Source organism: Peromyscus maniculatus, chromosome 7 (genome assembly GCF_049852395.1).
Source record: "Peromyscus maniculatus bairdii isolate BWxNUB_F1_BW_parent chromosome 7, HU_Pman_BW_mat_3.1, whole genome shotgun sequence".
Taxonomy (NCBI): domain Eukaryota; kingdom Metazoa; phylum Chordata; class Mammalia; order Rodentia; family Cricetidae; genus Peromyscus; species Peromyscus maniculatus.
The window spans coordinates 120,823,756-120,836,282 of NC_134858.1; the positions used below are offsets into that span (position 1 = coordinate 120,823,756).

Consider the following 12,527-nt stretch of genomic DNA (forward strand, 5'->3'; position numbering starts at 1 on the left):
ACTGTCTTAACAACATCTATTAGGAAAAAGCAGCTAGAACTGGAATCTGAGCTTCAGTCTTTGAAAAAAGCAAACCTCAATCTCGAAAACCTTTTGGAAGCAACAAAAGCCTGCAAACGCCAAGAAGTTTCTCAGCTGAATAAAATACATGCTGAAACACTTAAGGTGGGTAATTGGTGTTTCTATTTAAATTGGATCTCTCTCTCTCTCTCTCTCTCTCTCTCTCTCTCTCTCTCTCTCTCTCTCTCTCTCTCTCTCTCTCTGTTTTTGTTTGTTTTTTGTTTTTTCAAGACAGGGTTTCTCTGTATAGTTTTGCTGCCTGTCCTGGAACTCGCTCTGTAGACCAGGCTGGCCTCGAACTCAGAGGTCCACCTGGCCTTGCCTCCAGAGTGCTGGGATTAAATGCGTGCGCCACCGTTGTCCAGCAGGTTCTGTCTCTTTTATTAATAAAGGTTATTTCCAAACACAGATATCAAAACACACTAGTGTTTTGATATACTCCAGTGACAAGGTCAAGGAGGAGGAATAAAACATTTGAGATCAAATTCTACTTTGTCTTTAACTTTAGACAAACCTTTTTTCCCTTTCTTTTTTTTTTTTTTCTTTGAGACAAGGTCCCATGATAGCTAAGGCTGTCCTAAACTCACTCTGTAGCCTAGGTTGTCCTTGAACTTTTGGTCCTCCTGTCTCTGCCCCTGTGCGTACTTGGATTATGTGTGTGTGCCACTGTGCCCAGCTTTGCAGTTTGCTTTTGTAATATGCAGAGATGAGTCTTAGGCCTTTGGTAGGAGGCAGAGGCAGGCATCTTAAATCCTGGGGTTACAGTCATCCATCATCATGCCCAGCTTCAAGGTCCATTTTTTAAACTTCATTACAATTTTGTATGCAACTATACTGACTGATGGTTTTATTTCCATTTGGTCTTTTCTACCCAATACTTCAAGAACACATCCTCTTGATAACTCGATGAATAAAATTTTAATTTTTCCTGTTCATACAATCTCTAGATATTTCCCTTTGTATTAATGATTCTTTCCACAATCATTGTTCTGCAGATAATTACCACTCCAACCAAGGCTTATCAACTCTGTTCTAGACTGGTACCAAAATCAAGCCCTGAGGTGGGGAGCTTTGGCTTTCTGCACACACAGAATTCCTGCAGTTTAGATAATGATATATCGAATGAGCCAGTGCCACCTGAGATGAGTGAACAAGCTTTGGAGGCCATTTCTGAGGAGCTTCGAACTGTGCAGGTGATGCTTTAATTTTAGGAAAAAAATCACTGAATGTTCATTTAAATAAAATTTTCTACTCGTTTAACTCACTATAATTTGTTGTTGTTGTTTTGCTTTTCCAGACAGGGTTTCTCTGTGTAGTCCTGGCTTTCCTGGAACTCGCTTTGTAGACCAGGCTGGCCTCGAACTCACAGAGTTCGGCCAGTCTCTGCCTCCTGAGTGCTGGGATTAAAGTGGTGAGCCACCACCGCCCGGCAACTCCCTAAAACTTTTATGTTTACATATATAAAGTTTTCTGTTTTATTGGTTCATTTTTTATTCTTTAGCAAATCGTTATATAGATCAAAGTTTAGGGAGGTTTTAATGTATTTGAAATAACTTGAGTTTTGATTACATTGAGATCCTATTAGTTTGTTAACTAAATTTTACTCCTTTGTCCAGTAAAAGTTGGAATGGACACCCAAAATCTGAATTTCTTTCCTGTTCCAGGCCAGAGAAGCCCTTGTGATGAAAATAACCCCATGCAACACTGAGGAAGCTTCTTGAAAGGCTCTAGGGTGGGGCTGGAGAGATGCCTTAGCAGTTAAGGGCACTGGCTGCTCTTTCAGAGGTCCTGGGTTCAATTCCCAGCACCCACATGACAGCTCACAGTTGTTTGTTGTTTCAGTTCTGGGGACTTTATGCCCTCGCTTAGACATATCTGTAAGCAAAACACCAGTGCACATAAAATAAAAATAAATAAATCATTTTTTAAAAAAGAATTATAAAAAAGTCTCTAGAGGGCTCAGTGGTTAAGTCTTCTAAAGTTTACAAAGTTCTCTAGAGGCCTCTACAATTTATTTTATACATACATTTTATATACATACACATATGTACACACCCACCAAGCCATCTCTCCAGCTCCTACATCTATCTCTTCTATCTATCTATCTGTCGATATTCTTTTTGTGGTTTTTCGAGACATGGTTTCCCTGTGTAGACCAAGCTGCCCTCGAACTCAAGAGATCTGCCTGCTTCTGCCTCCCTAGTACTGTGATTAAATGCATGCTTCATCACGTCTGACTGGGGCTCTGTAATTTAATTCAGGGTTGAATATTAACCACTTTTCTTTGTGATTGAATTTATCCATTTTGATCATTCACAAATATAATTTTGAAACATAGGCATGATCAGAATAGCCTTTTGGTGATTTCTGGCTCCACCAGTCCTTTGTTATGTTTGCTTCTATACGAGTTTGAGTTTACTTTAGTTTCTTGTCTCTTTAATCAAAAAGAAATAGGGCAGGAGAGTTCTCTCAGGAGTTAGGCTGCTTTTCTAGAGGACCTAGGTTCAATTCCCAGTACCCACCTAGTAGCTTACAACTTTCTGTAATTCCAGTTGCAGATGATCCAACACCCTCTGATCTGGCACCTGTGGGCACTGGGCGTGCAATTGGCACTCAGACATACATTCAAGCAAAACATCCGTACATAAAACTTAAAAAATTAATAGTTTTAAAATTCTATTAAAGGCATTTTTGATGACTGAAATATGTCTAATGCAGGAACAACTGAGTGCTCTTCAAGTCAAGCTGGATGAAGAAGAGCATAAAAACCTGAAACTTCAACAGCATGTTGACAAACTAGAGCACCATTCTACACAAATGCAAGAGGTGAGGGTCAGAGCATAACCTCAGAAAATGTTGAAATATCATTAAAGCAAAGTACTGTGAGATGAGGATATGCCTCCCTTGGACCCCTTCCCACTCTTGAAGTTCTTTTTATTTTTCCTTAATAAATTTATATTCACTCTGTCCCTGTTTGCCCCCCAAAACAACATTGCCATTGAAAATTCCCTTACCAAACACTGGTCAACTTTTTATACTTCTCTGATAGTGAGACAGACATTCATTGTCTGGGTTTGGTAAGGTATACAATTGGACTGTTCGTTTAGAAGAAATCAAAATGATTTGTCCACATTCTTGTACTGATCTTGGGTTGTGTCAGTCATCTTCATTATAGTTCGTAAACAACCAAGTTTTGTCTTGTCATTGACTTTATAACTAGACATTAAATACAGAAATGGATGCATTGTTTTAGCATACTCTTCCTGTATATTTACTCTTTCCCAAAGCTTTTTTCATTAGAAAGAAGTGATTGGACCAAACAGGAACAGGATCGTCTTGCACAGTTGAATGACCTTGAAAAACAGCTTCAGGATACTCAGACTAAGAATGACTGTAAGTTTGGATAGTTGAGGACACTAGTATCTTTTTTGATCATTTAAATTAACTTTTTTAAAAAAATTTTCTATTCTAAGGGGTTACTTGTTTGTTGTTAGATAATTGGTCTTGAATTTTCATGGTAAAGGTATAATAAATAGCCAGCCGGTAGTGGCGCATGCCTTTAATTCCAGCACTTGGGAGGCAGAAACATGCCACGGACTGGCCCACCGGGAGTACCATGACCGTAGGAGAATCAGGGCTTGGGTAGTCAGGAAGGCAAGGATTCGGCGACTGACAGACAGACAACACACTCAAAAGTGGTTTGAATCTGCTGCAATTTTACTTCTGTAAATCAGTAGTTTATATACAGAAAAGAAAACTATCAAGTCATACAGGGAACAACAAGAGCTTGGCAATAATTCAATTACATCATCTTTTTAAAAAATCAAGCACACAGTTACTAATCGGCGCTAGACATATCCCTTCACTCACAAGAACTTTATGACCCAAAGAGAAGTCTATGTTTTTATAAACTTAGTACAGTCCCTAGACTTGTGTAGGCTTCTTGCAGCTGTGTCCTTCATCTTTATCTCAGCTGCTCGCTAGTTTATTATTCATTTTTACTTTTCTGGTTCTCATGACCCATTTAACCAATTTGGATGCTGCAGATCCTCCCTAAGTCTTTCTTCAGTTCTTTACCATATATCTCTTCTAATATAAAACATTTTTACCTGCTGGAATATGGACACTTGTACTTTTACACCTGTAAAAGGTGTAAAAGGGTTCTGCTGTAGTCCTTAAGTTTTCCATGCTGAACTTCCTCAACAGAGGGGCCCACTATCTGCCTCCTATGAGATAATGTTTTCTGCCATAAATCACTTTGGTTGGGATTCCTAAAGGATTCCTAGTGGGTGAGTGTTCATTCCCTAGAAGTGCCTGAACTATTATACTTTCTATTATCTAGCGGCTTGAGGCTTGAGGTCTTTAAGGAATAGTTCATTCTGCTATATCTAAATAAGGTCCATGTCCAGCTTCCCCTTTCCTCCACAGTTCACAACCCAAGCATTCATTAATTTTGGCTGTGTTTTATAGATTAATAGAACATTATCAGAAAAGCAGTTATACAGAACCCATAGCCCAGAGAGCTCATGATCTGTGAAGCACGTCTCCTTCGAGAAGGAGGCATAACACGGGCACTCTGCCAGGGACCTCCAGGGAGCTTAGTCCCGTGGGACACGTATCTCCCGTCCGCTATTATTGACATAATTGTTCATGTCACACGGACGACACTGGAGTTGGTGTGGCAGAAACAGGTGAATCTCTATGAGTTCCAGGCCAGCCTGGGCTACAGAGTGAGTTCCAGGATAGGCTCTAAAAGCTACACAGAGAAACCCTGTCTCAGGGGGAAAAAAAAAAAAAAAGAAAGAAAGGAAAAGGTATAATAAATAAAATGGGTCATAAGACAAATTTTCTTCAAGATTACTCACAAATAAATGTTACAAGTGTTTACTTAACATTTATTTAAGAGCTCGGAGATGGCTCCATTGCCTTATAAGCTTGAGGACCTGAATTCAGAACCTAGAACCCACATAAGAAAATGGGCATGGTGTCACACACAAATCTGGTATCCTAGTAATGTCAAGATGGGAGGCAAAAGGGGCAGATCCAGGTCCCTGGACAGCTAATTTAACCGACTTGGTAAAGCCCTAGGCCAGTGAAAGACTTCATCTCAAACAGAAAGTGAAAAGCACCCGACATCTGTACATGCACACACATGAACTAGCATACCTGAATATGTACAAACACATGCACACACAAAGTTTAAAGTACTTTAAGAATGAAGTGTCTTTCATTTGAAAGTTGAATTGCACTAATATTGACAAAGTAAAGCGTAAAAGCATAAATTATTTATATACATTTCTAGGAGTAGGGTGCCATTTCCACCTTTCTCAGTTTATTTTTCTCTTCATCAAAGCATTTTCAGATAAGCCAGGAAATCCAGCACTTAGTAGATGAAGTCAGGAGGTTCAGAAGTTCAAAGTCATCCTTGGCATCACAGCAAGTTGGACGTCAGCCTGGGATGCATGAGACCCTGTCTCCAAAATATTTTCAGTAGTTTGTAGTTATACTAGAAGTACTAGAAAGTCTCTTAATCTAGTTTTCAGCTGGAGTTTCCTTTTGAGACTAGAAGTGTTTAACGCATGTTGAAAAGCTCTGGTATATTACTAAAGCGTTTTCAACAGCTAAGACAACACTGTTTCAGATATGTTAAATATCACAAGTTTTTCTTCATATTAATAGTTTTGTTGCATGTTCTACAGGGGAAAAAAATTCTTAAAATGTCAAGTGGCCTAAAAATGAGGAACAGATGTTAATTCTTCCTGTTTCAGCAGAAATGTTGGAACAGCTGGGTGTGGTAGCACATGCCTGTAATCCCAGCACTCAGGAAGTGGAAGCAGGAAGGTGAGGAGCTCAGGGCTATCCTTGCTACATAGTAAGAATAAGGCCAGCCTGGGGCAAAAGAAACGGAGGGCAGCTGTGATCTAAGGAGAGGAGAAAAAGAGAAATCTTAGTGGTTAATGTTCAGTTGTTAATGTTTGTCCTTGCAGTGGTAAGGTCATATTTATTTGCCTGGTTTTAGAAAGGACTGGTAAAGGGACCTGTTGAGACCTTGATTTCTTTGTTTTCCAGTTTTGAAATGTGAGGTACATGATTTGCGAATTGTTCTTCATTCTGCTGACAAAGAACTTTCTTTGGTGAAACTGGAGTATAGCACATTCAAAGAGAGTCAAGAGAAAGAACTAAACCAGCTTTCAGAAAGACATGTGCAGGTTCAGCTTCAGCTGGACAACACCAGGTAGAGTTGTTCTCTGTTGCTTCAAGGTGCCTGTTTGGTTGTTCTCAATACTGCTTGAAGTAGTATAAGCCCAACACACATTGCAAAAGCCAATAACGTAATTTATTAATCATTTATCACAAGTACACCATGTTTTCTTAATCCAATTGGCTTCACCACAAACTGGCTTTGTGATTTTCTTAAGACTTCTGATTTGTTGTTTGTTTTGTTTTTCTGAAACAGTATCTCGCTATGTAGCTTTGGCTAGCCTGGAACTCATTCTGCTTCCTGAGTCCTGGCTTTAAAGGCATCTGGCCTAATCTCATCAAGTCTTGATTTCATTTGTTTATTTATGAGACTAGAGCTAGATCAAAAGTGTAAAGAGTCTACTGAGCTATCTATTTAAATGCTATCTTAAAAGCAATGACTATCCTAGCCTTTAAAATATATTGGTCAAAATGTAATTGTTCTTAGTGTCCCTGGTTCCACTGGACTGCTTATTCTCTGACACTCAGTGGCTGTTCATACTTCTGAGTGCACTACCATCTGTTTCTTACTAATTGTTGCCTACTTGTCAACATTCTTTACACCGTGAACACATGTACATGTTCCCCTCTCTCTACTTCTCGTCTTTTAGCCGCCACTTCATTGTCCTTTGTAATTTGCTGCTTCTGCCCTCCTTCATTTGCACAGCATGTGGTTCTTCATCTGGTTAGCAGTGTATAAGACAAGACATCTGTTTTGCATGGTTCAGAGATGAGATTATTGGCTCTTTTTTTGGCTGACCACTGGATACTGCACATGATGCAGTGTGTTGGGGAAAGGAGCAATGTGGTGTAACTGAACAAGCAACAAGTAGTTCTTTGCTGAGGTTATACTCTCTCTTGCTTAGGAAGAAGCCATATTTTCTATCACATCTTCCTAGAGCTAGACTTTGTCATAAATGGTTGGTGTTGAATTGTTGACAAAATGTGTAAATTGAGTGGCTAGTGCCTGGCTAGAAACACTCACATGAGCCTCATCACCAATTGTCAGCTAGCTAATAAATTGCCAATCCTTTAACCACATGAACAAGGATGTGGAAGAGATGCTTCAGGCTAACACTCCCTTTCCATCCATATCTTCTGGTTTAGTGGTCCTCACATGAGTACCAAGGGCATTTCATTCCACACAAGACCATGACAGCTCTCTGACAAATGTAAATGGTTTGTGATAGAAAAACTTGAACTTCAGAAAATCTGACTCATAGAAACAAATGTTTATACTTTCCATTTTAAAATATCTTGCTGGTAAAGACTAGAAAATGAAAAGCTTCTTGAGAGCCAAGCCTGCCTACAAGATTCCTATGATAACTTACAAGAAGTAATGAAATTTGAAATTGACCAACTTTCAAAAAAGCTCCAAAACTGCAAACAAGAAAATGAAACTTTGAAGTCTGATCTGCATGTAAGTGATGAGCATTGTTATAACTGGTGGATGTATCCTGGATCTGTGGTTCCTGTCCTGTGTCCTCTGACTTCCTGTGCCAACCACAGTCTTGATGTTTGTTAACTGCCTAATACTCCTGTCACTTCAAACCTAATACACAGTTGTCTTTTAGAATTTGATGGAGCTTTTTGAGGCAGAAAAAGAACGCAACAACAAATTATCATTACAATTTGAAGAAGATAAAGAAAATAGCTCTAAGTGAGTGCTGTTAATTCTTCCCATTGATTAGAATATTGTTCAATACTACATTCTTTATCTTGCTTTGGGGGACTGTAGGATCTCACTGTCTAGCGAAGGCTGGCCTTACCTGCAGTCCTTCTGCCTGGGTCTCCCAGGTACTAGAAGTACAGACATGCACCACTGTGCACAGCTTTCAACTTGTGGTTTTCTTACTAACACCTTGTGGAGAGTTATTTTCAGTTGCGGATGTAGCTAAGTAGCTGTGATACTTCTACACAAGTAGCTGATAGTGATCAGAGTGAGGGCCATCTCTAAGTGGCAGTATGAATTATATGACTATACTTTTGTTTGTTTTATTTTTGGGGGAGGTGTTGTTGGTTGGTTGGTTGGTTAGTTGGTTGGTTGGTTGGTTGGTTTGTTAGTTTTGGGTTTTTTTGAGACAGTGTCTCACTATGTAGTCCTGGATGACCTAGAACTCATAGAGATCCACCTGCCTACCTCTGCTTCCTGAGTGCTGAGATTGATAGACACCACACCAGGCTTCTGATTATCCTTTTATTATTGGGGAGTAAGGAGTGACTTTTATTTCTGTTTCTGTCAATTTTTTCCTATTCTTCCCCCCCTCCCCAAACTCTCATTAAGTCTCTCTTCTCCCTCTCCAAGTTCTTTTTCTTTCTATTTCAGTGAGTCTGTCAGTGATCTCATGATCACACTAGGGAGAAGAACTGTTTTTCAGTTACTATTTACAGTGGTTTTTTATGACTACTCTTGGTCCTGATACACAGTGAAGTTAGAGCATGCCCCTACTTGGGATATAGACAGCAAATACTTAATCATATTCAGTAAGTCAGGTCTGTGCTGTAGGTGCTAGAATATGTAGATTAAAACAGTAAATGAGACATCCCTGTGGTCATGGACCTCACATTCTGTCTCAGACAGATGGCAGTAAATACTGTGTGCTGTGTGTTGGATTATCAAATACCAAACACTGAGGAAAAGTAGAGTTGTGGCACAGAAATAATTCCTTACTGAATAGTTGTTAACAAATGCATTCACCTTTCTGACCTCCTTAGGAGTATGCTCTCTAACTCAGGATTTGCCTAGTAGACTTCATTTGCATGGCATTTAATTTCTTCTAGGTATACACTCAGTTCATGTTTACTTAATTCTTCTTTTCCAGAGAAATCTTAAAGGTTCTTGAGGCTGTGCGTCAGGAGAAACAGAAAGAGATGGCCAAATGTGAGCAGCAGGTCAGCTTCTTATTCTGAGTCTAGAATTGGAAATTGGTAACTTTTATTCCTGAAGTCTAAAAAAAAAAAAAAAACTGTTTCAGCATTCACTGTTAGAAGTCACTAACTAACAATAAGACTGAAATTTTGACTAGGTTTTTGTTGTTGTTAAGGTTTAAACTTAGGCTTCTACCAATGAGGTACATTCCTAGATCATGTTTGTTTGTTTTCTGAGACATGGTATCTCTGTGTAGTCCTGGCTGGCCCAGAACTTGCTTTGTACACCAAACTGGTCTCCAGCTCACAGAATGCTGGGATTAAAGGCTTGTGTCACCACACTTGGTCACTTTTAACCCTTTCTGACTTCCAGGTGGCGATAATGATAGCTGCTGATGCTCACTTAATAGAGACCACAAAACCACTCCAGGCCTTGTTAATATAGACTTTGTAATATGCAAAGCAGTTAACAGCTTGTTTTTGTTGTTTTTAATTATTTTCTAAAACTATTTGTTTTTCCCCATAGATGGCAAAAGTACAGAAACTAGAAGAAAGCTTGCTTGCTACTGAAAATGTGATCAGTTCTCTGGAAAAGTCTAGAGATTCTGACAAGGTAGAGAAAGTTTGAGTTTTATGCTTCTGCATTTTGTTTCTTTATTTTTGCTGTTGGTGCTGTATGTTTAATTTTAGAGCCTTGGTTTCTCTATGTAGCCCGAGCTGGCTTTGAAACCACCTCAGCTTCTGGGATACAGATATGTCATTTCTGTCTTCTGTACCATTTGTTACCTCCACGGTAACTGAACACTGTCTGCTCCACGCACATTCAGGCTCTTTTTTATTTTTTTCTTTTTATTCATTCATTCGTTCGTTCGTTCGTTCGTTCGTTCGTTTCGTTTATTTATTTATTTATTTATTTATTTATTTATTTATTTATTTATTTATTTATTTGAGACAAGGTATCACTATGTAGTCCTGAATGGCTTGGAACATTTTATGTAGACTACGCTAGCCTCAAACTCGCAGAGATCCACCACCTGTCTTTGCCTCCCTAACATTGAGATGAAAGGTGTACACCACTACATCCAGCATACACTGTTCCCTTAGAGAGCTTATGTAACACATCTTGCCCTTTCAGCTAGAATGCTGATATTACTTTGACACTTTTTTGCTGACTGTAAGTTCATGATACAATAATCAAATCCTTATTGCTGACTTTGCCAGAATAATAAAAATGACTTGTCTATCCAAATATAAAAATGAGCATAATGGTCTACACCTATCACCCCCGCTGTTAGGAGACTGAGGCAAGAAGGGCAGTAGTTAAGAGGCCAGCCTGAGGTACATGAATATTTGGAAGCTAACCTGAGCTACATAGTAAAGCCCTATCTCAAAAAAGAAGAAAGAAAAACTTTTTTAAAAAGTTGTGAAAGGCCGGGCGGTGGTGACACACGCCTTTAATCCCAGCACTCAGGAGGCAGAGGCAGGCGGATCTCGGTGAGTTCGAGGCCAGCCTGGTCTCCAAAGCAAGTTCCAGGAAAGGCGCAAAGCTACACAGAGAAACCCTGTCTCAAAAAACAAAACAAAACAAAAAATTGTGAAAGGTAGAGTGTTACATAATACTTTGCTAAAGTAAATTGACTTCCTTTGTTGCATTTATGAAACAGAAATGGTTTATGTGTTAGCTACATTTCTTATTGATGTGACCAAACAACTCCCCCAAAAAATTTATAGAAGGAAAGATTTATTCTGACTCATGAGGGGCAAGGCACGACTCCATGTTGATAGGAACTGTTTGTAGCTGCTTCCTGCATAGCACCTAATAGGAAGCACAGAGAGCTTGGGTAGGATTGGCGCTGCCTATAACCCTAGTGCCCACATCCTCCAGCAAGGCCTCACCTCTGAAATGGTCCACAAGCTCCCAAAACAGCACCACTATCTGGGATTCAAGTGTTCAAATTAGACTGAGAAAAATTTCACATTCAAACTGCAACAGTTCATCTTTTGAAATGATCTCCATAATGTCACTGGTTTTGAAAGTAATGTTTTTGTCCTTGTCAGGAACTTGTTACTAATCTCATGAACCAAATCCAGGAGTTAAGAACATCAGGTGGTGAAAAAGCAGAAACCATAGACACCCTGAAACAAGAACTCCAGGACATAAACGTAAGTTGAGTCACACGATGCTGAGCTTGAGCATGGCACAATTCACAGGCTCTTCAGGTAGCTGTCCCCACAGATTGTAGAATTAACACACAGAGGACTTCTGAGATATACAGTGCACACACGTCTGGACAGCAGCACTTCTGTGCCAGGTCTTTGTCTTGGAATAGTATTCTCAGCACCATTCAGGAACCACTGATTAGAAATAAACTGGGTGTTGCCAGTAACAGTTAATGCTAAAGTAGGGTTCCTTATTTGCCTCAAGAAACATTTTTAGTTAAACTTGCAGGTGTTTATTATATGGAATTGTGTCCCTGATCTGAGACTCAAAACCATTTTCTGAAGTAGCTGTTTCTTAAGTTGAATGTGGATGCTTCCTTTGCTTGGATCAAGGTGAAGATTTTCATCCTCATCTGTTCTGTTCCAAAGGAGCTTGCTTTGCTCAGTATTTATCTTCATAAGCAGTCTCTAATGAGATGACAAAGCCAGGTGGTTTTCTCTAGCACCTCTGTAACTGTCCTGTTTTTCTTTGTCATGTACACTACTTCTTATTGCTTCATTAACAAGAGTTTGTGAGGCTGGAGAGATGACTTAGTGGTAAGAGCAACTGCTACTCTTCCCACGTTGGGCATCCACAACCACCTGCCACTCCAGCTGAATGGGATTATGCCCTCAATGGGTACCTGCACACACCTGGCATGCAAGTGTACTTGCATACACACACATAAAAATAACAAAACTCAAAACAACAACAACAAAACCAACCACCAGGTGTTGCTGAATCTGGTCCTCACCTGGAGCTGAGATCACTTCTAAGTTACTTTGGTGTACAGAAGAGCAGTGAAAGCTCTTGTCCATGACCTTATTTTCAACAGTGTAAATACAGTGCTGCTGTGGCCGACAAGGAGGAGAGCAGAGAGCTTATCAGGAGACAGGAAGTGGACATCCTGGAACTGAAAGAAACTCTCAGACTGAGAATCCTCTCAGAGGATATTGAGGTAGGTATTATTAACGTGACACCTTCCTTTTCTTTCTTTTTCCCTGCCTGCCTCCCTGCCTCCCTCTTTGAAACAGGATCCTCTCTGTGTAGCCCTGGCTGTCATGGAACTCACTGTGTCAACCAGACTGACCTTGAACTCATACAATTCCCCCTGCTTTTGCTTCTCGAGTGCTGTACTAGAAATTTCTATTTTCTTTTG

General features: G+C 39.7%; 1 protein-coding gene across 8 annotated transcripts in view; it reads left to right on the forward strand.

The window, feature by feature from the left end:
* Window positions 1-12,527, forward strand: part of Kif15 (kinesin family member 15) — a 66,403-nt gene that overhangs the window by 33,665 nt on the left and 20,211 nt on the right. For 6 of the 8 annotated variants that reach the window (XM_042281940.2, XM_076575528.1, XM_006990808.4 and 3 more), the window contains 11 exons: window positions 24-165; window positions 1,056-1,253; window positions 2,779-2,886; window positions 3,348-3,453; window positions 6,130-6,295; window positions 7,570-7,720; window positions 7,875-7,960; window positions 9,123-9,192; window positions 9,695-9,781; window positions 11,227-11,331; window positions 12,204-12,326. In XM_042281940.2, coding sequence (XP_042137874.1) covers window positions 24-165; window positions 1,056-1,253; window positions 2,779-2,886; window positions 3,348-3,453; window positions 6,130-6,295; window positions 7,570-7,720; window positions 7,875-7,960; window positions 9,123-9,192; window positions 9,695-9,781; window positions 11,227-11,331; window positions 12,204-12,326 — 1,342 coding nt within the window. The remainder of the gene's footprint in view (window positions 1-23; window positions 166-1,055; window positions 1,254-2,778; window positions 2,887-3,347; window positions 3,454-6,129; window positions 6,296-7,569; window positions 7,721-7,874; window positions 7,961-9,122; window positions 9,193-9,694; window positions 9,782-11,226; window positions 11,332-12,203; window positions 12,327-12,527) is intronic. The other 2 variants (XM_016009045.3, XM_076575527.1) reach the window with 1 other exon arrangement.